Source organism: Corapipo altera, unplaced genomic scaffold, assembly GCF_003945725.1.
Source record: "Corapipo altera isolate COAL_440 unplaced genomic scaffold, ASM394572v1 53, whole genome shotgun sequence".
In the NCBI taxonomy this organism is placed as follows: Eukaryota; Metazoa; Chordata; class Aves; order Passeriformes; family Pipridae; genus Corapipo; species Corapipo altera.
In genome coordinates, this window is record NW_020884900.1 from 9,937,597 (window position 1) to 9,964,076 (window position 26,480).

The following is a 26,480-nucleotide window of genomic DNA, read 5'->3' on the forward strand; positions in this document are numbered from 1 at the left end:
CCAATCTACCCAGCTTCCCTGCTTTCTTAACTCTGAAATAGGAGCTCTATTTCTCTGAAAAGTTAAGAATACAGAAGTCATTAAGTTGACATTGCACAAGGTAAGGGCAATATTTGCCAAAGTAGACCAAAAAAACCCCACCCCAATCAATGACTCAAAGCTGTGTTAGCAAAAAGGGAAATCTCTTTGCAAAACGGAAGTTCAGAAAGGGCAGAAAGTCAAAAACCAATCACTTAAGCAAATACTGAGACTGAACAGTATCTTTTGTCTGTTGACTCTTGTTGAATTTCTTATCATTCAGTGTGAATAACAACAACAACAACAATGAAAAAAAGAGACTGAACTTGGCCAGGAGAAGATTGGATTGTAAAGGAGCAATGAGTCAGACTTTATCCCTTCCCGTTTCCCCCCTCCCGCAAAATACAGGGTTTGGAAAAATAAGCAGTGTTTATTTACTAACAATGACATAAAATACATCTTAATATATTTTTATTTCTTTACAAATTAAAAGATGCATTGGAAAAACAAGTGAAGAAAATGAAAGGTTCATTCATGATTTCATTTCCACCCCCACACCCCCCAGTATTAATACTAGAAATTAGTATTTGTGGAAGTCTGTGGTTGCTGCACCTTATATTTCTGGGAAGTTCTTTTTTCCCCCTCTGATTAAAAATCCTCTAGATTTTTTGGTTGGAGGCAGTACATGGAGTAAAAAGTTGGCCACATTCATACAAAAACGCTGAAGGTTCTGTCAACTACATCTTGAAAGAGTTTCTCCATTACAATTTTCATATTCCCCTTTCTGTGTAGTGATGGGAGGGAAGACAAACTAGCAGCATTAGAAGAAAAATGGATTTATATACACGCTACAGGATATGGAACTAAAACCACAGCCAGATATTTTTTCTGATCTTAACAAGGACTTTCCTATGAAATATCAAGCCCAGATCACATGTTCTCTAATCCATCCACATTCTTCCTTCCACTTTTAGTGCTACTGGTAGCTTAAACTCCTGGGTATTGGAAGAACACTTGTTAAGTGTTCAAGCTAAAATATACAAGCCCCCTTTCAAAAGTGAATAAACGAAGCCCTTAGAATTCTGAATTTGATTACACTAGCTCCCTCTTCACAGGAGTCTTCTCATCCACCCTCGCAAAATGGAGCAGCAGAGCAGCCAAAGTGGATGGATTAATCTGTCTGAGGTATTTTAGTTTAACAAACAGGCTTATAAAAAGGTTTTGTGCAAGCTGATCAGTAGGTAGAACAGGGGAGGGTATAAACATCCAGTAATGAGACTCTTTGCTATGGCCCAGATGCTTTCAATAACCAAAATCAGGTACTTATGATACTTACTACAGTACAGTCTAACTCTTAAGTTTTTGTATCTCCTTCCTTGTATTCCAGGGTACAAAGCAATCTCAAAAATTCGCATCAGTATAAATCAAACTCCTGCTTGTTTGCTATGATTCACAATAATATGGTTGAAAATGGCCACTTCCTTATCATCCAGTTCCTACACAGCCCCCCATCACCTTGTTGAACATATTTTCTGCTTAAGGTTAAGAGGATTTTGTTCCCACCACCATCTGATAGACAGGTAAGCTCTGCAGGAGAGGCCATGGAACATGGATTGAGTAGGACAATACAGAGCCATGCAATGAGAAGGAAAGGAGTCACCACACACGCCAACAGGAAGTACCATCTCTACCCCTACACTGTTTAGAAGCTGTTGATTTTTGCCCACTGAACTATTAATTACTCCATTACAGATCTGCACAGCAACTTATAGTACAGGGAAGATTGTGGAGAGAAATTTGTCCTGCTGCCTCCTCACTTAGCTCTCATTTCATTTTCCATGGCTTTCTGGTTCAGACAGCCGCATGATACATCTCTGCTCTGACACATCGTGTTTCCCTCTTCAGAGAAGACACAAAATGTTTGGCTGCTCCAGCTCCCGTCGCCTGACCTACCTCTCGTCCTCCCCACCTGTGCATCACCTTCACACTTGGAGCATGCACACACACCCACATGAACACACAGCAGCTACCAGAAATTTTGAAGAGTTATCGCTTTTTCACCCAATGTTGAATCATGTACAGTGAACTGAAAAAAACCTACATTCATTACGACAGGATTAGCGAGCATGGGGTGGGGGGTGAACTCCTGCCAAGCACAGGAAACAATTTAGATGCAAATAAAAGACCTGGTATCAAAGGCCTTTTTTTTTTTTTTTTCAGCCCTCACCAGGAAAATATTTCATCTCTCATACAGGATTGGGAAAGGTTGAAAGGATTTCTGCTTATGCAACATGTATTAAAAATTATGGAATTGTACAGATTTCTATGTTGTCCTTTTTGAGGGCGCTGGGCCTTCTGATCAGGTCATTAGTGGAGACTGAAATGTCACTGCTGAGTTCCAGCACCACTCACTCCTCTAGCTCAGTAGTTGCCGAATCTCCTTGTGCATGTGACACAGGAAGTCCACATATGAAGCCCCCCCACTCAGGCTCTTGTCCTCCACTAGAAAGTGTTTGAACAGCATTTCCAGCTTATCTTCTTGCTTCACAATTATCAACTACAAAACAAACAAACAAACAAAACAAAACAAGAACAAAACCAACAGTGAGTAGGTAGTAGAATTATTCTTCTTGGGGAAAAAAGAGCAAAAAGCCAATGGCTCAAAAACCCAAAGACAGATAACCAGAATCCTGGCTTATGTGCTTTGACTTTGTAAATCAACTGGGTTAAGTCTCAATCCTTTCTAAACAGAAGAAAAATACCACATATGTGGTTTGTACAGTAGTATATTGTAATAGGTCTGAAAAAATTAGTTTTAGAACTATGATAAGCAGAAAACTAATTAATTTTTTTTTTTCAGATCCTTGAAAACTTTGAATCACATTTATGAGATTGGGAAGAGTAAGTTCAGCACTGCAGCATTACCAGGTATCACCTGCTCTACAAAAAGGGAAGGGGATTTAAAGCTGTGAATGGGGGACAGCATTTTTACCTTCATGTAGCGGGATCTCTGCCCTTGAAGCATGTCAACAATAGATCGTACTTTCTTTGAAAAGGGGTTTTCCAAAACAGGCAGGGCACTCTGGAATGAAAGATATCCAATCCCCATTAGTCATGTGAAGTACAGCAACGTTAAATAAAACTCAGCAGTTTTGTCACGTTATATAAGGGTATGGACATATCTACCCCCATTAACATGCAATCTCTTTGACCTCAACTACTTAAAAGAGAATATAACATGATATCAGAATTAAAGGTCATTTATTTGTTCCATTTAGGTATCAACTGTTCTCTTCACTGTTAGTGATGTGGCTTGCCAAGTAAACCTAGGCAAAAGCATGCCCAACATGCCCAGACTAGGGACATTTCCACTAGTTTCACATATCTGTGCTTCTCTTGTTCCCAGTATGAAAAATGTAACGCTATTTTCTCAACTGGCTTTCTCATTGTTTTTTAAGTTTTGGGTGACTATCACAGACAGTAGCTCCCACACTGCCATCCAGCTCACCAAGGTGTTGCTAATCTGACCGAAGGATGACACTCCAAAGAGGTTCTGGATCAGGCCTTGCTGCACGCTGACTCCCACCCACACAAAGATGTTCAGCCCATTCTCCAGCAGGTATATATCACCCTTGGAGAGACGCTCCTCTGAGTTCCGAATGGCTGATGGCAAGGAATCACTGTCAACATCTGCTTTGGTCTGGTTTAGAGTGAAATAAAAATTAAAATCAGTAAAATAAAATCAAGGTTATAAAACAAGAACATCTTATGAAGTCCTGAAAATTTCTGCCACTAAGACCCCAATGATTTTTTCATTTTTAGGACTCATAAGACTACAATAGCTGTGACTGTGGTATCATCTTCCTTAGCTTAGTTTTCTTACTGAATGTGACACAGAGAGATTCTTGGTCAGCAAAAGAGAACATAAGGCTTCTGTGAAATTACTCTGAAGTTCCAATATAACCTCCTGGACTAGGAATGTAATTAGTTTTTAGCATTATTCCAGCAACTATGCTACTGAAAAGTCAGAACGGTATGTAGAGTTGCCTTTCAGTGATGAAAATTACTACAAAAAGTTGTAAGAAGCTTTAGGACTTTTTAAAAAAGACTATGAAAGGATCAAAAGTGTCTTTGCCACTGTTCACACGCTCACAGCTCAGGAAAAAAAGTATCCTCCAGCAAGTTCACAAGATCCAGTAATGCATCTATCGCCGAGTGAAATTAAGTGAAATATCCCCACCGATGGCAGATCCCAAATACCTCTCAAATCACTTTCCCTTGCTAACAAATAAATGCCAGTCCTTAAGACAAGTCAAGACAAGAGCAAGTCTCAAGCAGTAAGAATATCCTGAATTACTCACCAGGGGCAAAAGCCTGGGATAAAAGAAAACATTTGTTTCGGCGACATCCATGGATGTCACCAACTGCCGAATGTAGGCACGGTCATCCGTTGTGACCTCCGGCCCAGGCTGAAGGACGTCGCTCTTCAACACACAATTCAAGTACACAGGAAGCAGCTTCATGCATTCAGGGAGGATCAGCTACAAGTCACAAGGAGACAGAAGCTGGTCAGCTGTCTTGCTGAATAAGCCTATGTTTGACAAAATGAAGCTTGCATGAACCAACAAAGTGTGGTACAGCTATGAGGAGTGAAAGCTGATAGCCTTATTATATCTTGCAAAAGAACATAAAACTTATCCCTGCTCCCTGGGCTTCAGACAGATGTTCAAGAAGCCATTCTCAGCTATAGTTTTACTTTCAGCCTCTCTACTTTCCTGACTCTTCTCTTCACAAATTTCTGCTGAGCAAAGCAATTGACTTTATTTGAGCAGGCTAAGTAGGAAGATGATTCCTTTTTAATTCCTGAGCCTGGAATTCAAGTAAAAGCATCAGAGTTTACCTGTCCAGCAGAAGAGGGACTAGCACAGTTCTTTCGATAGCAAGCGAGGATCTGGGCACACTGGTTGATCAGTGCATCTCGTACAGTCTTTACTGGACTACTCAGAACTCCACGATATGCTGCACAGGAAGAGGAAAGAGATGGACTGCTGTCAAGTGAGTGCTCATGAACAGCAAAAAACCCAACACTACTTCCACAAAGTAAATCTAAACAACTATTGTTTATGAAAGTGTTTATTCCTTCCACTTCAATAGGAATACATCATCACTTTCCTACAACTTTGAAGACCCGAAGAAGGTCATTTACTCTGTTTCATTACATGTTCTTGAACTCTCTATCTCCCCTGTACTTAAAATACACTTATCATAATTGAAAACATGGGGTTCTATAAAAACTCCTTTTATAGCCTGACCATCTTCCTTTAAAGGTCTGAAAATAGACTGTTTCTGTTTAATGGCAATAAACATACACAGCTCTAAATCTCTGTTGGATTCCTAAGCTTTTACTGCAAACTAGAAAACGTAAATAGGGTACAATGCAAGAGAGTATGATATTTAACCCAGATCTATGAACAAAGGCCACCATTTCCTATTGCCAGAGCATAATTCTGGAACAGTAAAAGAATGAATTAAACCAGTCCAAAAATAAATGCAAGGATGAATTCAGACAGCTGTCAATACAAACTGTTACTAAAAATATTTAGACAAGAACTTGTATGAAGAATAAGCCTACACCCTCCATCTGTACCTCTTGTCCTAACCAGCAATAGTATCGTCACAGCTTTATGCTCTTTCCTGTAACTGACTGAAGTATCAGGATTCCCACCTGACGTTTGAAGTAAGAAGAATAAACAGGTGTCATTGGATGACAACAGATATTTTACCAGCAGTTAAAGGTTGCAATTCTTGTTACCAAAATTACCCTTACCATACTTAGCCAAGTAGTTGATGAGTGTGTCTGTCTCACAGTTTCGATAGAGGTCAGCAAGCTGTGTGCAACAGTTCAAGGAGAGGTTGTGAATGCGGAGTCGTCGCTGTCCTGCACAACTTGTATATAACAGAGCACACTGCAGAAGACAAAAATGCCAACATACAGAAAAATGAGGTCCTGCTACAATAAGAAGGGCAGGGCTTGAATATACTTCATTAAAAGCTAGGAGTCAGATGCATAAACAAATTAGATAATTATGTAAAAGCCTTGCACAATCAGCTAAGAATTGAGGTCAATGAAAGATAACAAGTAGCAATTTTAGCAGTTGTATTAAGGGACCTGGTCTTAGAAAATAAGACTGTAATTTGAAGCAGTCTAGGTCACCCTGAGAGCAAGTACACTGAAAGATCAAGGGTATAGAAAGAACAAACAGTTCCTTGAAGACATGTCTAATAATTCAGTTCAACTGTCAACTCACTTCTTTCTCCTAGAAAGCCTACCCCCCCTCACCTGAAGGAGTGCACCACTGTCTTCACTCAATTTGTCATCATGCTTGAATTCCACTGTAATTGTTTTATCACAGTCCAAACCTGCCATCTCTACATCAGTTGTGTTGCTCATATAGAAAGCTCCAAAAAAGTCAGTTGCTCGAATACCTAAAAGTGGAAAAAATCCAACATGAACCACAACTTTCAATAGAATAAAAAGACAGACAGCCTTTGGAATTGACACTAAGTTATCCTGGCAGATTGCAGCAGGGATCTTTCCAGGGTTTCAACAAAGTCTTAGAACTCCAAAGCTTTAGCAGAGCTTTTTGCATAGTCTAGTCTCAATATATTTTAAATTAGGGAAAAATCTCTTACTTCCCATGGGACGTACTTGAAGTAGTCAATTTGTTAAGATTCATCCACGCTAACACCCACCTGTGCTTGTGCGCACTCTCATTACAGCATCAAATCCCACTTCTTTCTGGACATCTCTTCTCAAGTCATTCAGGAACCTATCCTGGTCTGTCTCCAGCTAGAAGACGAGCAGTAATTGAAATTTCATATTCCCATAAATCAGAGCTGCTTCATAAACCATAAAGTCATTTAAAACCAGATACTACCGCCTGCAGTCTCACTGTAAAAGTCAACCATCATACAAGGCTCAGTGCCCTGCTAATAAAATACTGTGCTCAAAGGTAATGGCATAGCTCTTCCTGTTGTGGATTTTATTATTAACAAAGATGTTTGTGCAAAGACACAAAGCTAACAAAATCATTTTGGTGAACATCTTGAAATTTAAGTAGCCATTTATTTCCAAATAAATACTTCTTCACTACAATTCACACTATGAAAATAGAAATATTAACTAAACAATAATTCTTACTTCTATTACCAGTCTGAGTCAATGTCACTCCTACCTGGAAATATGCATACTTATAAATGGAGCCTCCTGTCTGGTAAGGTACTACACCCAGTGTAGCCACATCTAAATACTGGTTTGGAAACAGGAATAGATCCACACAGCAGCCCTGGGCCACACAGTCCTTGGCCAAGTTGTTGTAAAAGCTTGTCTGTGGTTGAAACAAAGTCTAAGAAATGAAATCAGAGATGAGATCAGAAGTTTGTGGCAAGAAAAAGAAAGTGAAATACAGTTTATAATCCCAGTCAATACAATTTTATACTTTAAGTCTCTCTGTAGGGAAATTAGGATCATATAAATTCTCCCTGATTCTGCCTTTGAAGAACTGTTAATTATTATGAAAATTACTACACATTCTTCTTTAATTGTAAGTTCAGCACATTTACTTTAATTCAGTATTTTATCCTGTATAATAATCTAGAGCTAACTCTTCTTGTTCCTAGACCAGAGCTGTCCTTATGATGTCAAGTCTCCAAAGCCCGGCTTGGGAATGGAAAATAAAAGGGGAATGCTAAAAGATATTAGCTGGGACTGTTACATTATGTGCTATCCTTGTGATTTTTAAAATGTTATTTCAGTTATTTTATTCCATAAAGAGTGTAATATACACCCTTATGCAAGGATCATGCAAATCATTATTACCTTCTCCTTATCTGTGTTGATCAGCTTCCTATCATCCCTGTTCTTTAACTTTCCTGGGGCCTCTGCGATGGGCAGAGAGGTGTGGAAAATGAAGAGTTTGCCAGCACATTCAGCTGCCTGCAGGAAAGTGAATACAATAACAGAGCTTAGAAACATTTTTAAAAATTGTAAAGGAAACTGCGATTCAAGAATAAACATTCAAGCATCCTCATCACACTTTTACATCAGGGTGACTCCCTCCAGACACAGAGGCTGATTGTCACCTGGTTACTTCACTGTTGTCCAACACAGGGAACACAGATTACTGGTCAGTTACAGAAAGACAAGTTTCAGTTCTACTGGATTTGTGCTAGTTCCATGGCAGGGAGAAAAGGACTTGCTCCAAGGAGATAGAACAGTAAGCAGGACCCAGATACAAAAGGTTTTGTGCAAATGTGTTGCACTGCCTTCTTCCCTGATTTGCAGCTACTGAGTTTGTGGGGAAAAAGTCACAGAAATGGCAAAGAATTTTGTAATCTGAGCTTCAACAGATCATTAATTTTAAACTGAAACTCTGTGTCAACACTAGCCGATGCTTAGTAGGTTATTTTCTCTGACACATGCAGTATGTAAAAAAAAATCAATCAGTAATTTTTATTATTTCTTGATTGAACAATTGTCATGAAAACTGAGTTTAAGAGAGACTTTTAAGGATTATCCCCCTGTACCCAGCACTGAGAAGGTTGCACCTTGACCTCTTGGGCCCCTCACTACAAGGAGATTGAGGGGCTGTAGCATGTCCAGAGAAGGGCTGTGGAGCTTGTAAACGGTCTGGAGCACCAGTCTTCCTTGAGGAGCGGCTGAGGGAGCTGGGGTTGTTTAGCCTGGAGAAAAGGAGGCTCACAGGAGACCTTATCACTCTCTACAGCTACCTGAAAGGAGGCTGTAGCTAGGTGGGGGTAGGCCTCTTCTCCCAAGTAACAAGCAATAGGACAAGAGGCCTCAATAGGCCTCAGGTTGCACCAGGGGAGGTTTAGATCAGATATGGGGAAAAACTTCTTCACTGAAAGGATTGTCAAGCATTGGAACAGGCTGCCCAGGGAAGTGGTGGAGTCACCATCCCTTGTAGGTATTTGAAAGATGCGTGGCTGTGGCACTTAAGGGCATGGTTTAGTGATGGACTTGGCAGTGCTGGGTGAATGGTTGGACTTGATCTTAAAGGTCTTTTCCAACCAAAATGATTCCATCACTTACATGACAGACAAAGAGAGTAAACTGTCAACAGTTTTTGGGTAGAATCATACAGGTAATTACTTCAATCAGTAGATACAAGTCAGACTTAAACATGTTGAACTTCATCTGGATGAAGTACTAGAATAGAAGAACTTTAGGAAAGGTTTACTTGGTTAGCACATTATTGTGGACAACTTCAACAAATGGCATTCTCTCTTTTTATTTAAGATTCTACCAGAATTTCAGGCACAGGATTAGAAAGACACCAAATTACAGAACACCTCCATGAGGCTTCCGAGACTTCAGCACTTGGTTTTAAGGCTGGAGGGTCTTTTTTTTCCTGTAGGTTCTATAAATTGTTTAAAGCAAAACCCAGACGGATAACTGAGAGTAAGCCACATGTCTTGTACTTTGAAAAAATATTTTAAAAAGAATTGGGTAGAGAACATATAGGTAGCTACACAAAACTGAAGGTACATCCACTTGAAGAATGAGTCAAGTACTCTGTACATGTAATGCATCTACCACAAGGAACTTACAAAAAGGTTCAGAATTGTCTTATTAGCGTGTGTTTGCAGAATATGAACTTCAAAGTATTTGGGCTGAAAGCAGTTTGTCATAACAACACATTTACTAACCTTCAGTGCCTCCAGCCCTGCTTGAATTACAGGTGCAAAAACAGTTTCTGTTTCTCTTGTGTCTGCAAACATTTCTGGAATCTGATCCAGCAAACTAGCAAAAAAAAAGAAAAAAAAGAGGAATTCAAGATTCCATTTAACTGGAAAAGCCACACAGTTGTAGTTGATGATCTACAAAACTGAGGTGGTTTAAACAGAAGTCCCCAACATGTCTGTAAATTTACATAACTTTTAGAGTATTTGACATCTCAGCTATGAAAAAAATCCTTTGTTATTCTTCATTGGCTTCCCTCATCCATATCCTCAGTGTTTGCCATATAGCCTCAACTGATGCCTACTCCCATAGCTCTTCTGTATTCCTTCTCTTTTAATATATCCCAATATATATAGGTAAGTAAATTCTTAGGAAATACTAGTGACAATTGGCCTCTGTTTGCCAAGCATCCTGTGTACTATTCAAAGATTAATAGGTTTAATCCCCAGGTTTGTATTTAGGCTTGTTAATGCATTACAAAACAGGCTGGAAACCTTCTCTGAAAACATGCAGATCCCAAAACACAGTTAGCTACACACCACAGTTTAATTACAGTTCAAGTATCACGTTAAATAGTTTACAAAAACTTTCCTAATTAGTTTATTTCCTTCTAGATTTGATCTTCTCTATCCCATTTGCTCTATTTTCTCCACAGAACCAAAACTGGACACCACTGTTGTCTCAGTTTGCAATTATTTAAGCAGTTGCCTTAAAGACAGTGACTCAGTATTCTTATGGCTTTCACTCTGCATCATTCTAGTTGTGTTTTGTTGTGGCTTTGTTTTGGGTGGGGTTTTTTTTTGTGTGTGTTTGTTTTCCCTTCTCCCCAGAAATGCCCTTCTGCACTAAATTCCCTTATATATATTTTCTGATACACTGGACTAAGAGCCAAATACACCCTTAGCCCATGAATTTTCCCATCCTGCTTTGCCAGCTTAATCTCAAAGAGTATAGCAAGTTAAATAAAATATATGGAGAGACTTCTAGGTGAGTAACGCGACAGTTAAGCACACAATATTTTAATCTACCATACAAGTATTTTACTACAACCATTGTAAATCAATTTATGTTACCTGGTAATAACTGTCCTGGACTCATTCACATTCACCAGAAAACCATCCAGGAGTGGCACAAACATATCTGCCACATCTGAGACAACCATCATCTGTGGCTGTGCCAGTGAGCTCTTCACGTTATAGAAGTGTAACACTTTGTTGTAGGTGACAAAGCCTACTCGAATGGCTGATTCTTCCATGTTGCCTTCCCTGTAAGAGACACACTTGCCTTCACATCTAAGTAGGAAGGGAAACCATTACACATAACCCAACACAGTAAGGGAAAAGTACATGGAAGTAAAATTTATTTTCGCCCACAAGGATATCAAGAAAAATGTTCTGTTTGGTCCTTTTCTGGAGAAAAGCTTGACAAGATTATCAAATAATTTCTTAATTTCTATGGTTTTTAAAGAAAAAAGTAACAGTATCCTCCATTTTCACCGGCTACAGTAGTTCACAATATACCTACCTGGGCAGGTAATCTAGGAGTGACTTTAATTCTTCACATATTAGCCTCACTAAGCCACTCTTCACAGCATTGTAAGACACATCAATCATGAAAATGAAAGCAGGTGGACTGGGAAACTTGTTGTTCTGTGGAAGAGGGGGATGAAATCACATTACTGCCACGTAACGTAGCTCACATAACAGCTCTCTAAGACAAAGACTGGTCAAAACTTTAATAGCTTTTATGTACTTTTGTACTCATGAGCAGCACCTGTTTCTTCAGCTCATTCTCCTACTCTTTTCCAACTAACAGACATGTAATCACATTGTGCTTGAAATGGACTGGTATCAAATGCCCTAAACTGATTTTACCACTGGTCAGAGAAGAACAGTCTAGTTATAGACTAGGTTGGATCACAAAAGCAGACAGGGAAGATTCCTGCCAGTTCTCAAGACTTTGGAATCTGACCAGTCTTATTATAGGTGATTTCACCAATATAAATCAAAAGATTTTCCTCTCCAAGAACTGCAACTTTTCGTTCTTAAAGCTGGGAAGATCACATCTTGTTTGAATAAAAAATTATTATTATGCTGTTAGAATATAATTGGTTTTTTCTCTTAACTCAAAGTAAAGCTGAGGCATCAGAAGGCAACTGGTATAAAGTTGCAACTTTATTTTCCGAGCATGTATTTCAGCAGAAATGTAAATTGTTTGAACAAATATCTTGTACATATTTTTCCTATTCCTTAGAAGTTAATTATTATTTAAATCTTTAATTTAAAGGCAAACCTGCTCTCACAACATGTATTTCCCCACTATTCTTGTGCTTTTAACCACTGTGGCTGTATTTGAAATTAAGTTCAATAGGTAAGGTCTGCCTTAGGCAACAGGTGGCACATTGCACAGTTAGTATTGTGTTTATCTTGAATCTCTCCTACAATCCCCTTTGCCCTACTGCACAAGAGTCCCTTCTGTAGAATTCCTAAGGTAATAGCAGCTATAGCTGCTCATATGGTTCCAGAAAAAAAGAAAGACAGCTCTAATAAAATTATATTATGTCATGTGTGATCAGGACTTCCTCTGCTTTGGGAAGTAAGCAGACAAGCATGTTATTTTACACAATAAAGTGGGTTGGATTAATGCTGTAATTACCTCTGCCAGATAGAAATCAGCCCCAGACAGTTCATGTCATTCTTACTTTTCAGAAAATAGGTTTTTTTACTTAAGAGCAAAATAAATATAGTAATAAACACGTACTACTGTACCTTGCAATAGTCAACTGTTGCTAGAAACTCATAAGACCCCAATGACAACTCAGGTCGGTCATAGAAGTCTACTCGCTTTCCAGTATGATCCAAATGCTGGAAGTAGTGAGGTGGCACTGGGAAAGGAAAAGTCATTAAGTTCAGTGACATGCCCATGATAAACAATGTGACTAGAGAGCCAACATGACAACAGTTGTTTCAAATAAAACTCCAGGGAAGTTAGCTAGCACTCTGGGCTAGCACACAAGTATTACTAAAAAATATTACTGCAATTTAAGAACATCATTAAAGCAAAAAAACAAACTTATTCCAGTTGTCTTGTGCACCAAATGACACACTGTATAGTCACTGTTGTACTTTTCTTGAATCACCTTTCCATTCTCATTTTACATTTCATATCAGAAACATCACTACAACACGCTTCCAGGATTATTCTGAAGGATTTAGTTCAAAGGAAAAATATAACCATCTCATATAAGTAGTAACAATGACTAAAAACAGAGTTTGAGGTAAGTTACAGGCTGACAAATTACATCACTGACTCAGATCAGGCTTACTAAAATACCGAGCTCCTTATTTTGTTATATGACTTAGTTTTTTTCCTTCCCTTCCCATGCTGCACAAGAATAAAGCCTCCAGGCACTGTTGTGTGCAGAGGCTGCCCTAATCCTTTTATCAGAATAGACAGGGTACTTCTTATAGTGGATTAAGAATGTCCAGTGCCCAGTACTTCTGTGCTGAAATAAAATGGGTAATAATTAGAACTCAGTTTTTGCCTACAAAAGTCAGCTGCAGAAACAAAGCACTCCCATTGTGCCCCAAGAACTACCATGACAGAGAGTCCCTCCTGCAGGACTGCCAGGGTGACAAAATGTATTCCAGCTATAGCTGTCTATAGCTCCAGGAGAGAATAAAATGAGGTTACCTGTCATGACCATATACACCACATTTAAATTATTCTAAACATTCAAAGTTTCAAAAGTTCAAAACAAAAACTAATATCATTAAGACTATATATAAGAACCTATCACTGTTCTCTCCAAGTACACACCTGGTACAAATTAATTGCCTGTTTTTTGCAGAGAAAACAAAATTTGTCCTCAAGTTTTAGGTACAACTACATTGTATTTTCACAGCATTGCTTTCATCAGCACTCTCAGCATCCCTCCCTTTTCTGCCTTTGCTCAGTTGTTACAGGTACAGCCATTCATACAGCTGCTGAGTGAGCAGGGACAGGGAATGCACACAGGCTGAAAATCACCAGATAAAACTGGGTTTTAAGGTTAGCCATTTCTAATCCCCATTTTGGTTAGTAAAACCAGTTGTACAGCAGAACTGAAGTGGTAAGAACAGTCCATTAAAAGCCATCAGTGTTACCAAATGAAACACCGAAAACATCATTGTAAGGTTTGTTGTACCTTACATTCCACTGTGCCTCCAAAACAAATCTAGAGATGTCATGCTATGAGCAGCAGATTGTGAATTCTGCTTAAAAGGAAGCACATTTTATATTAATTTAGAAGAGCAACTTACTGGCCTGTACTGAACACTCCTATTCAGCTGTAGCAGAGTTAGCTGCAATCTCACCTCTAGGCAGTGTTTAAAAAGGCTTTGTGAGGAAAAAAAAATCCTAACTCATGCTACTGACTATGCTACTACTCATGCTATCTTCATCTCAGTCTATCAAAGAAAAACGTAGATATGAAATACCCTAAGAAAATACAATAAATAGTTTTCCAAACCACCAGGCATTATGCTACAAAAATCTCATATTAAAAACTTGGTACAATACTGCAATACATAAGCACCTACTTAATTTGAACATCATTTCAGAACCGAGCACTGAACACACCTTATAATGATTTTTTTAAAAGACCAGACACACACTAAAGCAGAGTATTCACTATAAATGATCATAACATGATAAAGATTTATTTGCCTGCATCTTGTTCAAAGACCTTTCCAACAGAGCCTATAGACTGATTTCCAGAAGAAATCTTACCCTCAGTGACACAGCTGCAGAAACAACACTGGAACCTCCTTCCACCCTCAATGAATTGCATAAAAGGGCACATGTAAGCTTTGCACCTATTACATCGGACAGGACCGGATTCTCCATGGTCTACCAAATAAGGAAGGGTCTGTGGAAGCAGGAGAAAAAAACATAAAAAGAAAGGTCACATGCTGATGAGAAAAAAGTGACCACACATAATGCAGAGCTTGAAACTATCTCCCTGTACATTGCATAGGATTTAACACTTTGGCAACTGTGGGAGAGTGTGCAGGGGATGAGAGAAGCCTGAACAAGTATTTCATAAGTGTTTTCCAATTCAAGCTCTAGCACAGCAGTTCTTTGTGGGTGAGTCACTAATGGGCTACCCCACTTTGTCAGTAGCCTGTTTGAAGAACATGACTGCAACACACCACAGAGATGTATTCCAAGTGTACAAAAAAGCCTGAAAGAATGACTGTGATAACCTCACGGGTAAAAAGTAACTCTTCACCTCTTATCTCCTTCCCTTGTACAAAGCAAGCTTTTCGACAAAAGCAAAGCCAGTCATTGCATACATTCAAGAACAGAGAATATCTTAAAAAATTTGCCTGATAAGACTTATTTTTGAATCCAACCATGAATTCAAAAGTTCTTGTTGTCTTGACCCCACTGTACAGCAAGTCATCAAAACTGTTATGTAGTGATACCATTTTTGAACTGTTAATATAACCTTTTTGCATCTAAATCAGAATAAGATTCTTGGCAACTTCTGCAGATTCTCATCATCAGAATGAGCAGGAAGCACTTTACAGTGATTGAGACAGAACCCATAAAAGTTACAGGTTGCATTCATAGCTCAAAGCACCCTTCATAATCATGAACATAGCTCAAAAGAAAGTTTAACTACTTTTTAAATTTTCTGTCAGTAAAGGTGTCTGGTCTTAATTCTCTCAGTTACCCTAAACCTCTGATCATGTTTAATAGACAATATATTCACTGAGCAGGAGTTGAGCAAATGCTCCAGTCACTTGCCTCTTCGTGCCACAGATGTGTCACATCTTTCATTCAACCTCACTAATCGTTTATTGACAGTACAATGGTTTTACAGCCAGAGCTTCTCATTTCCTATAGCCCAGGCTGACCTCTTCAGAGGAAACAAATTTTGAAGTTTTCGGAATGGCAGGCAATGGTGGTATTGTACTTCAACACAATCAGCCTTTTTCCCCAGTCTCTCCCCTCTGTAACATGCAAGCAAACTACAAAGTTGCTGTAAACATGCAGTGCTATGCATAACTTGTTACTAGCCACTTACTCCCAGAAGACACAGAGATACTTCTTTCCAAAGCCTCAAGCTTGGTTTTCTGAACATTGCATTAACATGGGGCAAAGGTCCTGTATTTGGCAACCAGGTCCTAAGTTTTTACATATTCTAGACTTATCTGAATGCTATAGTTTCACGAGATATTATTTTCATGAGACATTTATCCTCTCATTACTGCTATGTAAAGCTTTAGCTCTATTTACAGTCTTATTGCTTTGAACAGCTGAGTCTTCATCTGTCGGAAAGGCCCCTCCACAGGGAGTTTGCCCTCAACATAAAGAACTTCCAAATAGTAGAAGCTGACTGGTCTCCAGAGCAATTTTCTGATCCTACCCATGTTTTTTTCTGGATACCACAAGTGTTTGTTCAAAGCCTAAACACACCAGAAGGCCAAACAACTCATTACTTCTAAAGCTTCTCTAAAAACGTGCAGCTCCACAAGCCTCTGAGTTTCTCAGATACAGAGCACATTCTCCTTCTGTTATCCTTTTAAACTTCAGCCACAGCTCAGTTTTATCACAGACCACTTTTTGAAATTCAAACCACAGTTTAGGAACACTAATGAAATGCAACAGGAAAAAAACACCCTTAAAAGCCCAGACAAAATTGCTTTCCTCAGCAGATGCTAAACTTAGGTTTAACAGGGCACAGAACACTGTAGATGTATGTATCCAAATTTAATGAGGCTATTTGTCTTTACGACACTGCTCCAAGCAGGCTAACACCACACAGCAGCCAGAGAATTTAGACTACTGAACAGAATGTCTAACTCTGTAATAGTCTTGAAGCTTTCATGTTCTCAGCAACCAAACGTGAGTGGGTAAAAGGCTAACCAACCACACATTACACCTAGAAGGAAATAAGTGCTGTAGAGGGAAGGGCAGAAACACAAGTACAGTTCAGCAGTGCCCCATACTCAGTGCTGTGCTGTCATCCCACACAGTGCTGTGCATGCACACTAAGCAGCTTAACCAGTGCTGTTTCATACATTCTCCCCTAACTGCACAACTTGGCATTCTAGAAAAGACTTCACACCTGTGATTAGTAGCCATTTAAATACTTTAGACTAAGAAAGAAACTGAAATTAGATGAAATGTATGCCTTTGTGACCATCCTAGGATTTTGGTTATTTAGTCACAGTGCTTGACAGCTACTGCAAAAATGCTGAAATTATCACAGCAATCAAAATATTAAATGTTTTAAACACAGCATTCTTTTGCTTGACAGATCTCTATCACACCTGTTGGAGAATCAAGGTTTACCTAGTCTTCATTACCTAAACATGCTCTCTCAACACATCTGTTAAATGCTGCCATCTAACAGCATTCTCCTGGCCAGTTCTGAGTACAGCAGGGCACGTGTAACCCCACACACAGCTCTCACCTCCTCCGGCGGCAGAGTAGCCAGCGGCTTTATGACGGCAGCGAGGGGAACTTGGGACTGTTTGGCCATATCAGAGGTGCAGGGAATATTGTAAGATGTGCATCTTATGTAGCGAGGGCTTGCATTACCTGGGGGACAAATAAAAAAATCCCCAAAAATTTCAGTACAACCTAAGTTTATATTCAAGAGCAGAAACAAAGATACCTTCAGTTGTGCTGTCAAGCCACAGACAGATACTACGAGCTTATCTAAACAATCAGTTTCAATCTATGGAAAACCTGAATTCAAATAAAATACCTCTTTATGATTAACTACATATAATAGAAGTTCTTAACTGAAAACAAATGAACTTGACTCCCCATCAACCTATACCTCTAAAAAGGCATTCCTGTTTCACTCTTTTTGCAGACAAACATAGTGTAGACAGAAAACTCAAACTTTTCTACTGTTTGATTTTGTAATTTTGGCTGAAGAGTAAAACACTTGATCATAGAATCAGATTCTGCATTTTTTTCTGGAACTTTAAAACTCAAAAAAATTGTGGGAGATTAGAAGGTGAAATATTGTTTCTCTATTTACATTCCACTTAATTTTAAAAAATACAGTTTCCCCATCCCATTCTAATGATATTGATAGCAAACTTCAGTTCTGAAGTGTTGTTTACATTGCTCTCCAGAAAAAGCTTCACTTGCTGCTTTCTGATATCTCTGCTAATAATGGTCCTAGGTATCTGCCTTGGAAAACATTTTTTACCTGCAAATTGATTACTAGCTACCAAAGAATCAGGAGAACCTAAACTGAGATCAAATCAACACAGCACCTGAAACTAAGCTTCTGTTGGTAAAACACACATCCCCAGTACTGAAATCATTCCTCAGACTTTTCCTTTAAAGACACAGACAGTTCTGTCACTGACTCTTTCGGGTTTGTGTTTTGTTTGTTTAGGAAAAGAAAAATATTTACCTTGATCCTTGACCAAGAAATTGGTAGTAACAAGAGGTGGGACCTGCCCTCTCGCTCCAGTGACAAATGGTTCTGACCCACGGTTACTTCTGTCATCTTCAATCACTTGAATCTATGTTGGAAAACACCATGTTAATACTTAGAGGCTTGGTTTCAAAGTACTGTAAAGTACAGAATCTGTAAGGCAATGAAAAGGGGACTGGAGAAAAACATTACTATCTCTAAAAATAAGAAGTCTAAAGAAAGTAAGTTTTGTCAAGCAGTCACCTCTCAGTTTGATTTCAAACAGTACTTAATGACTATCAATAAATTACAAGCTGCAAATACTGTTTTTCCCTAAGTATTCTTAGTAGCAGCATATTTTATGTTTTAAGGCCTGATCTGAACTCATAAAAGCCAAACTCAGATCAAGAAAGGAATTTTCGGTACTATTCCCTTGTATGATTCTAATCAAATTAAAATTAGAAGCTTCTGTAATCCTCAAGTTGAAGTCTATAGGTAACCTGGCTTTTTCTTTCTGTTATGTTCCCACTATTTTCATAGTATGCATTTATTTCTAACCACTGTAACTCTGACCTAAAGACATGCTTGCAAGCTCAGGTGGAAGTCTTCATTACTTTGTAATGCTCAAGGGTTTGTGATTTGAATTCTGGGGACATGGAAAGTGAAGTTTCAGTGGACTTTTCAATGAATTAAACTTCAAAGCCTGTAAAAATCTTAAATTTCTTAATATTTCAAATTCTTCATTATTGCAAATATGTTTAAGATAATGGAAATTTATTGAACAGTTTTAATCTACTAAAATATCCACTGACCTTTGCCTAAGAACAGAGAATTTAGTTGTACACAGTTTAAACTGTATTTCCATAGTGATAACTGAACGAAAGAATTAAAGTTAACATTCATTCTTCTGATCTTATTTTGCCACCAAACACATATGCCTTTGCCTACAGTAAATTCTGAGAAGCAGAAGTTAGCATGGCAGAACTTCCACTCTCTCACTATGGATTCCAAGCTGCCAGCAGAAAGTCTCCCATAGCTTCAGACAGTGACTGCTCTAGGATAAATCTATTCTCATTTCAAAAGTCAACAGACTGACTGATGTTGGTGATCTCACCACTGGTACCTGTTACATGATGAACTTTGACTAAATGAGGAAGAAGCAACACAGGGTGACAAAAAGCCAAACGTGCTTTGCTTTTCTTCCCATCCAAAAGGTAGCTGCTTTTTAATTTCTTTATGTAAGATTCTCTAACATAAACATTAAATTTTCAAATTCAAAATTTAATGGTTATGTACGAGCACAGATAATGAGAGAATGTTTATAGCTCCCCATGCCTCATCCTAAGCGACTACAAGATTTATATCAGGAATTAACATCAAAACAAAACAGTTCATCTGCAATTTTAGATATTCAAAGCACTGGCCCAATACTGGTGTATCAACAAGAACAGTAATCAAATTCTGATCCAGACTGGTAGAAAACATGGCTACACAGGCTCATGCTGTGTATGAGACACACACTGTATGCACAGTCATACTATTGGCTTACACTGAAAATGCCAGTTGGAATCTGATGAAGGTGATATCCCAAAGATCAGACAAAGAAGGGGAGACATTCTTCATGATCTGTTTCTGAAACACTCTGCTTTCTATTGCCTCACCATTTATCACAGAAGATTTTAACAACCTCATGTGGTGTAATGTTACTCATTTTGATAAGGCAAACAGAAGACAGCCGGAAAGGGTAAAGGATTAATGATGTAGGGTTAGCAAGGTGAAGTTCAGGTTTCAGGCATGCACAGATGGTCACCAACACACAGACTACAATTGACATATATACAGCACTTACTGGACTAGGAATTGCATCTGGGTCTATTCTGTGCCTGGGTTTCTGCTGGGGTGGCAGCTCATTAAGTTGCTTTTTGTTTAATAAAAAGTAAGAGTGCCACAAAAAAAAAAGAAAGAAAGAAAGAAAAGAGAATAATAAACCAAAAAGTAACAGTGTTACTTCTCTCTACTCAAACCTGTAGCACTGGAATTAGATACATTTGGATATTGGTTCATGCAACAGGACACATCAGCTTCTGCAGCATACACTGACCCCAAAACCTGTCTTGCCAGGATATTGGGCTTGGGCTCTGAACACACTGCTAACAGAGGCAGGGGCTCACCTCCTCATTTTAGTTAGAAACTGGGGATTTATGCCTTAAGAACATGCTAACATGAAGGCAACTGACACAAGCCATTTGAGATCCATTTAGTGGAAGAGAAGAAAGGCAGACAAGCAATCCAAGACATATTCTACAAAAAAAAAAACCCAGTCATAAGCCTTACATAAACCTGGAGTCTAAACAGATAACCTTTTTTGAGTGGAAGTAACTTCTGAAAAACATCAGATCTAAGATGTAATTCAAGACTAAATTATTTTCACAGTTTTGAAGTACACAACAGCAGCAGCAGCAGTGGAAGGAACAGCACAGCAGACTAGTGGCAATAATACTGCCAGGCTTAATATTAGTCATCACTGCTAAGCTTTACATATAACTGCTCATCCTTTCTCAGAACCTCCATTCTGAAAGATAATCCCAAATTGAGAAGCTGTCCATAATTGAATGATATAGCATCATGACTTCATGACCCAAAAAACCACAAACCAGCTTTTTGGCAGATTATAGGAAAAGCACCAAGATACCTCCTACTAACCATATTTTAAATGTGGATCATACAGTTCACAGACTGTCACCATAAAACCTGAAATTAGTTCACCTTGGAAAGTCATAATGCAAGAATCCAGATATGGAGAAACAAGCTTAATAAAAGCCCTCGAGGATTCTCAGAAGGTAACACAGTACAGAAAAAGACCTGAGGAATTAGAGCAGTGATTTCCATATGCAGTGACTCTCTTTAGTCACCAAGAAAAATACTGTCTGTGGGCTTATTCATAAAAAAAAGAAGATGGGTATAAGAGAGAAAAGTAGAGCAGGAAAACAGACTGATGTTCCTCAGAACGAGGTTTTTGTCAGCTTGTTTTCAGCTCTGTTTTTTGTCAGTTCTGTTTTATGCAAACACACTGTGGAAGAGGTGACGCTGGTAAGAACAGGTAAGCTTACAGGGCTGGGAATGGAATCTGGATCCAAGCGTTTTGGTGGAGGTGGTGGCCCAGGTGGACTTCCATAATTTGGTGTTCCTGGATAGGCTCCTCCATAGTTTGGCTGGGGACCCCTCACCTGCCCAAAGGAACCTTAACAAGAAAGGAACATCAGAATCAAAGAGGGGCTTAATGCTAGGTGTTTCCTCCTTAGGCACTTCCCACTTTTCCTGCCATTATAAAAAAACCCCTCAAGAACAACAAAGTTATATGCTTTTCAGTTAATTAAGATTAAACATATTTGTCACAGTGTTTCAGCTCAGATCCGTACATCTCTACCAACAATCCAATAAACTGATGGATACAGTGCTCAAAACCAGACTTAAAGAAACACACATTTTCAGTCTGAACTCTATTAACTCTATCCCAGCCAAAACCAGCACACCAATGTAACTATTTTTAGAGTAATATGATTACAACACACATTAAGGTCATGCACTATGAACATTTAAATGCAGAACTGTCTAATAGAAAGGGCACACAAAACAGCCAAATAAACTAGTGGATGACCTCTAATTCTTCAAATCAAAGATATGCAAGGAGTTGACTTGGGCAGTTTTGGCTGGTCTGAGGTTACAGTAATAGGCTAATGTGTGATTTTCTCTTTTGTTTTGTAACTACCTGTAGTTATTTCACATTACCTTAGACAATTCCAGTCACTTACAGAATAACAGCATGATTTAACCCATGAGTATTTTTGCAGTTTATAGGAATTTGGACAGATATGTTTAAGTAATTTACCTGGCCAGTTGTGCAAAACTGCATGGGGGATGGGATTCTCAATCCTAACATTTGCACAGGATTACTTTATCCTATCTATCTGTAGGTGTTATTGATTCAAAACCAGCCAAAACTGTTGATAATTCAGAAAGTTTATCTGGTCTTACTTCTAAGCACACTTAAGATGTGCAAGCTGCTACAAGGAGCAAAATATGGTTATGTGAATTAAAGGAGAAAACATAGCGACTCCTTTTTCAATGGTCAACAGCTGCTCTCATATACATTGTATATGCACAGCACCACCAATTTAAAAAATAAAAAATAAGGCTTTTCAGTATTTAGATGTCTATTTTTTAACAGATGAGGTTGCAGGTATCAAGTTAAAGTCCATAATAAAATTTTGATAACAAATGCTGGTATTATTATGGCACTAATTACTAAACAGGTTTTGGTCAAGTAAGCTAGGATTCCTTTAGTTACATTAATCTGATTAACACCTGTATGATAAAATATCTTAGAATGACACATGCTATTGTTTATCTTAGACATGAGCACAGGGAAACAAGAGGGAAGTGCTGAAGTGCAGCCAGGAGCCAAGTAACAAACCCAAAATTTAGCTCTCAGTTTGCAGAACACGGAGAACGCGTACCTTAAAATTCCGCCACCAGGAATACTCACCATTCTGCTGCATTTGGTATCCTGGTTGAGGAGGATGAGTGGGAGGAGGAGGTCCATGGAGGCCACTCATGGGAGGCCCAGGGTGCAGCCCTGCCATAGCTGATGGAGGTGGTGGTGAGGTTACATGGTTAGGCTGGGATGACGGTGGTCCAGCAAGTGCCTGCCCAGGCAGTGGTGGGCCCGGCATGGCAGGTGGCCTTGGGGCACCTGTGGTGGGAGGGTAAGAGGAAGGTCCAACCCCTGTAGAAGGGGGAGGTGGGGCAAAACCAGGGACTTGAGTAGGTAGGCGCTGAGTTGATACTGTCTGACCAGGAAATGGAGGCTGTGCCACAGGAAGACCCTGAGGCACACTGGTAGGAGGGGGTCCTTGGGTTGCAGAGTAAGGTGTGTAGAGACCAGATCCTGGTGGACTAAAGCTTCCTGAGACTGGGGGAACCGATGTTGGGGGACCTGGTAAGAATAAAAGAAGACATAATACCATTTTCTGCTATCCTCAAGACAATTAAGATGCAAGCAAGACTCATTTGCTCTAGATTACCTAAACAGGTCTACCACTTTCTCATCTTCAGATCGATTTTCCAATACTAGCAGAGACAAACCTTAAGTGACCATCCTCCTAGATTGATCTGAGAGCTGAAACTCCTTCAAAGGATCTGAAACTTGGTAATTCTTTCATTGTTCTCTCTCTCAAAGTCTGAGCTGCTTATTTTACATAATCAGAATACATTTCAGGATTCAGGGCCAGAAAAAAGGAGCAAAGCCAGGAACATACAAAACAAGAACCACCACAAGTCTTGAATTTCTTGAACTAAAATAAGTTTCTGTCTCTAACTCCACACTCCACACTTGGAGCCTGTAGATGAAGAATGGTTTTGAGCTTTTTGGTTTTAACAGCATGAAACTATCACCATCTGTATTCACCACTGTACTATTTCTGAGGATAATTTTTGACAAACACACATTGCCAAAAAGCTGAAGAAATCTGCATTTCCCTATCTACTCCTAATTTTCCTGTAAAATTTGCCTTACAATACAAGATGCTTGTTAAAAAGTACTTAGCAAAACAATTTAAAAAAAGTGTAGTCAATCCAGTTTACATATACTAAAGACAAAACTCTACTCTTCAATTCAAAAAGTATTGTAATCTATAGCAATGAGATTGTAGACCTAATACAATAGAACCATATATCTAAATTCAATTTATACTATTAATTCAGTTTATACTGTTTAATTAAGTTTCTTCTTGACTTCCAGCAGAACCCTTCACAGAATCATTCAGAGTGATTTCAGCCCTTTGTGATTTATAGGGCCCTTTCTCCATTTAATTGTTTGTTTGTTTTGAATGGGCTGCTGCACAGCAGTAGCAAGGCATGTAGACTCTCCAACAGCTTACTTAGGGACAGTTGATAGTCTCCTTTGTTATTTAGGTCCAGCAGTGCTTCCTGCACTGTCCCCTACAATGGTCTCAGTTCAGTTTTCCCCTATTTTGACATTATTAGTTAAGAAAACTACTATTTACTATGGCAGATATCAACACTCAGACCGTTCCCATAACCATATGGCAATGAATCATTGACAAGAAAAAAATCTTTTACTAAATTACCAGCAAAACCGAAAATCAATAGCACATTTCTGTAGCCAGGAAACCTTACCATATCCCAGTCCAGCTGGGGGAGGAGCAGAGGCTGTAGCAGTGCCAATTGTCATCCCTGCCATGTGATTGCTGAGCTGCTGCACGCTGGCTGGGGGGGGCCCATATTGCTGGAACGCAGACGGTTGGCTGACAGGCGTGGATCCTGAGCCTGGCAGGAACGGCTGGGAAGCAGGTGGCCTGGGAAGGAAGATGATAAACTGAACTGATTCCTCATTATACAAGATGTTACCATTCTCTGTGTCTTTTAAAATTGTTTTACCAAATAAACACTCGCTGGGTCTTAATTATGTACATGAAGCACTGTAACTTAGTTTTGGAAAAATAATTACATATCCTGCAAGGATCTGAATCCCTTTCATCAAAAAAATCTATTAGCTCTTAAAATACAAATTCTGTATTTTTGTGAATTCCATTTTCTTTACCACAACAAATCAGAAACGCTGCAATGGAGTCTACAGGGTGAGCAACAGTAAGGTCTGTAAAAAACACTCTGTTCCTCAAAAGATTTGGACTCTGCAGGACTGTTGCCACTCTCACCACTGAGGTAATGGTAGTGTCTTTCTGGAGAAGATACTGAAGAGCTTTAGTTGAAGATAACTCAGGGATCTGTAATGGACAGAAGAGGACTTGGAATAGAACCAATACTAAGAAATTAGTCAACATGCTCCAGAGATCAATTCACACTGCCAAGGCATCAAATACTATGGCTGTGTGGATGCAATAGTTTTAAGACAAGACAGATTATGGGAATCAGAATTTTTTTTTTAGGGGAAAATGACTACCACAAAAAGTCTTTGGAGGAGAAGTGGCTTTGATCAGTCAGTGACATTTGCTTATACCCTTCCTGAAGTTTTTAATCTCCAGAGATACTTATTTTCTAACACATAATCTTGTTCCAAACCAGTAACAAGATAATGAAGAAAGTTAATATCCACCAGAGGAAAAAAACAAGGTATTTAGTTTGCTCTAGATCTAAAAGGTCTAGACCTAGCATAGGTCAACTAGGGCAGGATTTTGTTACAATTTGCTCTTCTTGTATGTACCTCTGCATCGGGGCTGCAGAGGCTGGAATCCCATTCTGCACATCTCCATGTTCAAACTGACTGTATGCCAGGTGGCCAGAAGGATGCGATGCTCCAGAGGCTGGAGGGGGAGCTCCAGATGTTGGTGGGGCTCTTAATGAACCTACAGATATAAGAAAAAAATAATTAAACTATCACAAACTACAGAAACAAGGACTTGAACCAACTACCATGAAAATCCCAGTGCAGAATTGTTGTATAATAATCCACGAGCAACAAGTAATTTATACAGCTATATCAGAAGTAGCAAAAACGAAAGCACAAATATTTTTAGTCAGTGTCACTGGTTACCATCTCCACACAGATCAAGCAGAAAATATGTGCTATGGAGGGTCTTCAAAAGACAACTCCATCTTTTATGAAGAAAAAAAAGCATCTTGTCAGTAAGTTACTGAATTCTTCCCCCTCCAAGTCCAATTATTTTTATCCAGACCAAGAAAAGTATTCATATGGAACCTAATGTTCATTACAGGTAATTTTTCCCTACTTGTAAGGTAAGCAGGTTATGCAAGTAGATTCAGTTTTCAAAAGTTACATTTGACTAATTGTGTTCATATATAACATAATGAGAGCCACCACAGATTGTTCTTTACAGCCTCTCAAGGTTAAAGGCTAACACAAATACTTTCCCATCTTTCAGACTGAGATGTTTCAGTCACAGCCCAAACATATTTGCCTCAGAAATCAGTCTTTCCACAGAGGGCACAATACTGGATACAATACCAGCAGACCAACTGCAGTTCCTACTTCCAAGAAAGAGAATATGAACTTCTACTTTAATAATACGAAGTTAACAATACTGATAATTAGAACAACTGTGTGACCATGCGTGCTAACCACAAAGGAACCTATTTCATGCATGGGGTATCATTAAGCACAGCTGACTAAATAAACTGCCCCGTGAGACCAGGGCTGCACACTCACTGTTGTGTCATTGACAGTGACCAGCATGGCCAGTTTAAAAGGGACTCAGAAGCCTCCTTGTG

At 39.0% G+C, this 26,480-nt stretch overlaps 1 protein-coding gene across 5 annotated transcripts in view; it reads right to left on the reverse strand.

Annotated features, from left to right (window-relative positions):
• Positions 1–428: 428 nt before the first annotated feature.
• SEC24C (SEC24 homolog C, COPII coat complex component) overlaps positions 429–26,480 on the reverse strand; it is a 37,998-nt gene continuing 11,946 nt past the window's right edge. For 4 of the 5 annotated variants that reach the window (XM_027649670.1, XM_027649672.1, XM_027649671.1 and 1 more), the window contains 22 exons: positions 25,456–25,597; positions 24,411–24,589; positions 22,759–23,208; positions 21,323–21,453; positions 20,062–20,130; positions 18,210–18,321; positions 17,247–17,374; positions 14,552–14,690; positions 12,550–12,665; positions 11,306–11,430; positions 10,855–11,046; positions 9,748–9,841; positions 7,898–8,014; positions 7,254–7,424; positions 6,772–6,868; positions 6,359–6,504; positions 5,846–5,984; positions 4,919–5,037; positions 4,380–4,559; positions 3,527–3,718; positions 3,011–3,100; positions 429–2,575 (listed from right to left, as the gene is read on the reverse strand). In XM_027649670.1, the coding sequence (XP_027505471.1) occupies positions 2,435–2,575; positions 3,011–3,100; positions 3,527–3,718; positions 4,380–4,559; positions 4,919–5,037; positions 5,846–5,984; positions 6,359–6,504; positions 6,772–6,868; positions 7,254–7,424; positions 7,898–8,014; positions 9,748–9,841; positions 10,855–11,046; positions 11,306–11,430; positions 12,550–12,665; positions 14,552–14,690; positions 17,247–17,374; positions 18,210–18,321; positions 20,062–20,130; positions 21,323–21,453; positions 22,759–23,208; positions 24,411–24,589; positions 25,456–25,597 (3,269 nt within the window). In that variant the 3' untranslated portion in view covers positions 429–2,434. The remainder of the gene's footprint in view (positions 2,576–3,010; positions 3,101–3,526; positions 3,719–4,379; positions 4,560–4,918; positions 5,038–5,845; positions 5,985–6,358; positions 6,505–6,771; positions 6,869–7,253; positions 7,425–7,897; positions 8,015–9,747; positions 9,842–10,854; positions 11,047–11,305; positions 11,431–12,549; positions 12,666–14,551; positions 14,691–17,246; positions 17,375–18,209; positions 18,322–20,061; positions 20,131–21,322; positions 21,454–22,758; positions 23,209–24,410; positions 24,590–25,455; positions 25,598–26,480) is intronic. The other variant, XM_027649673.1, reaches the window with a different exon arrangement.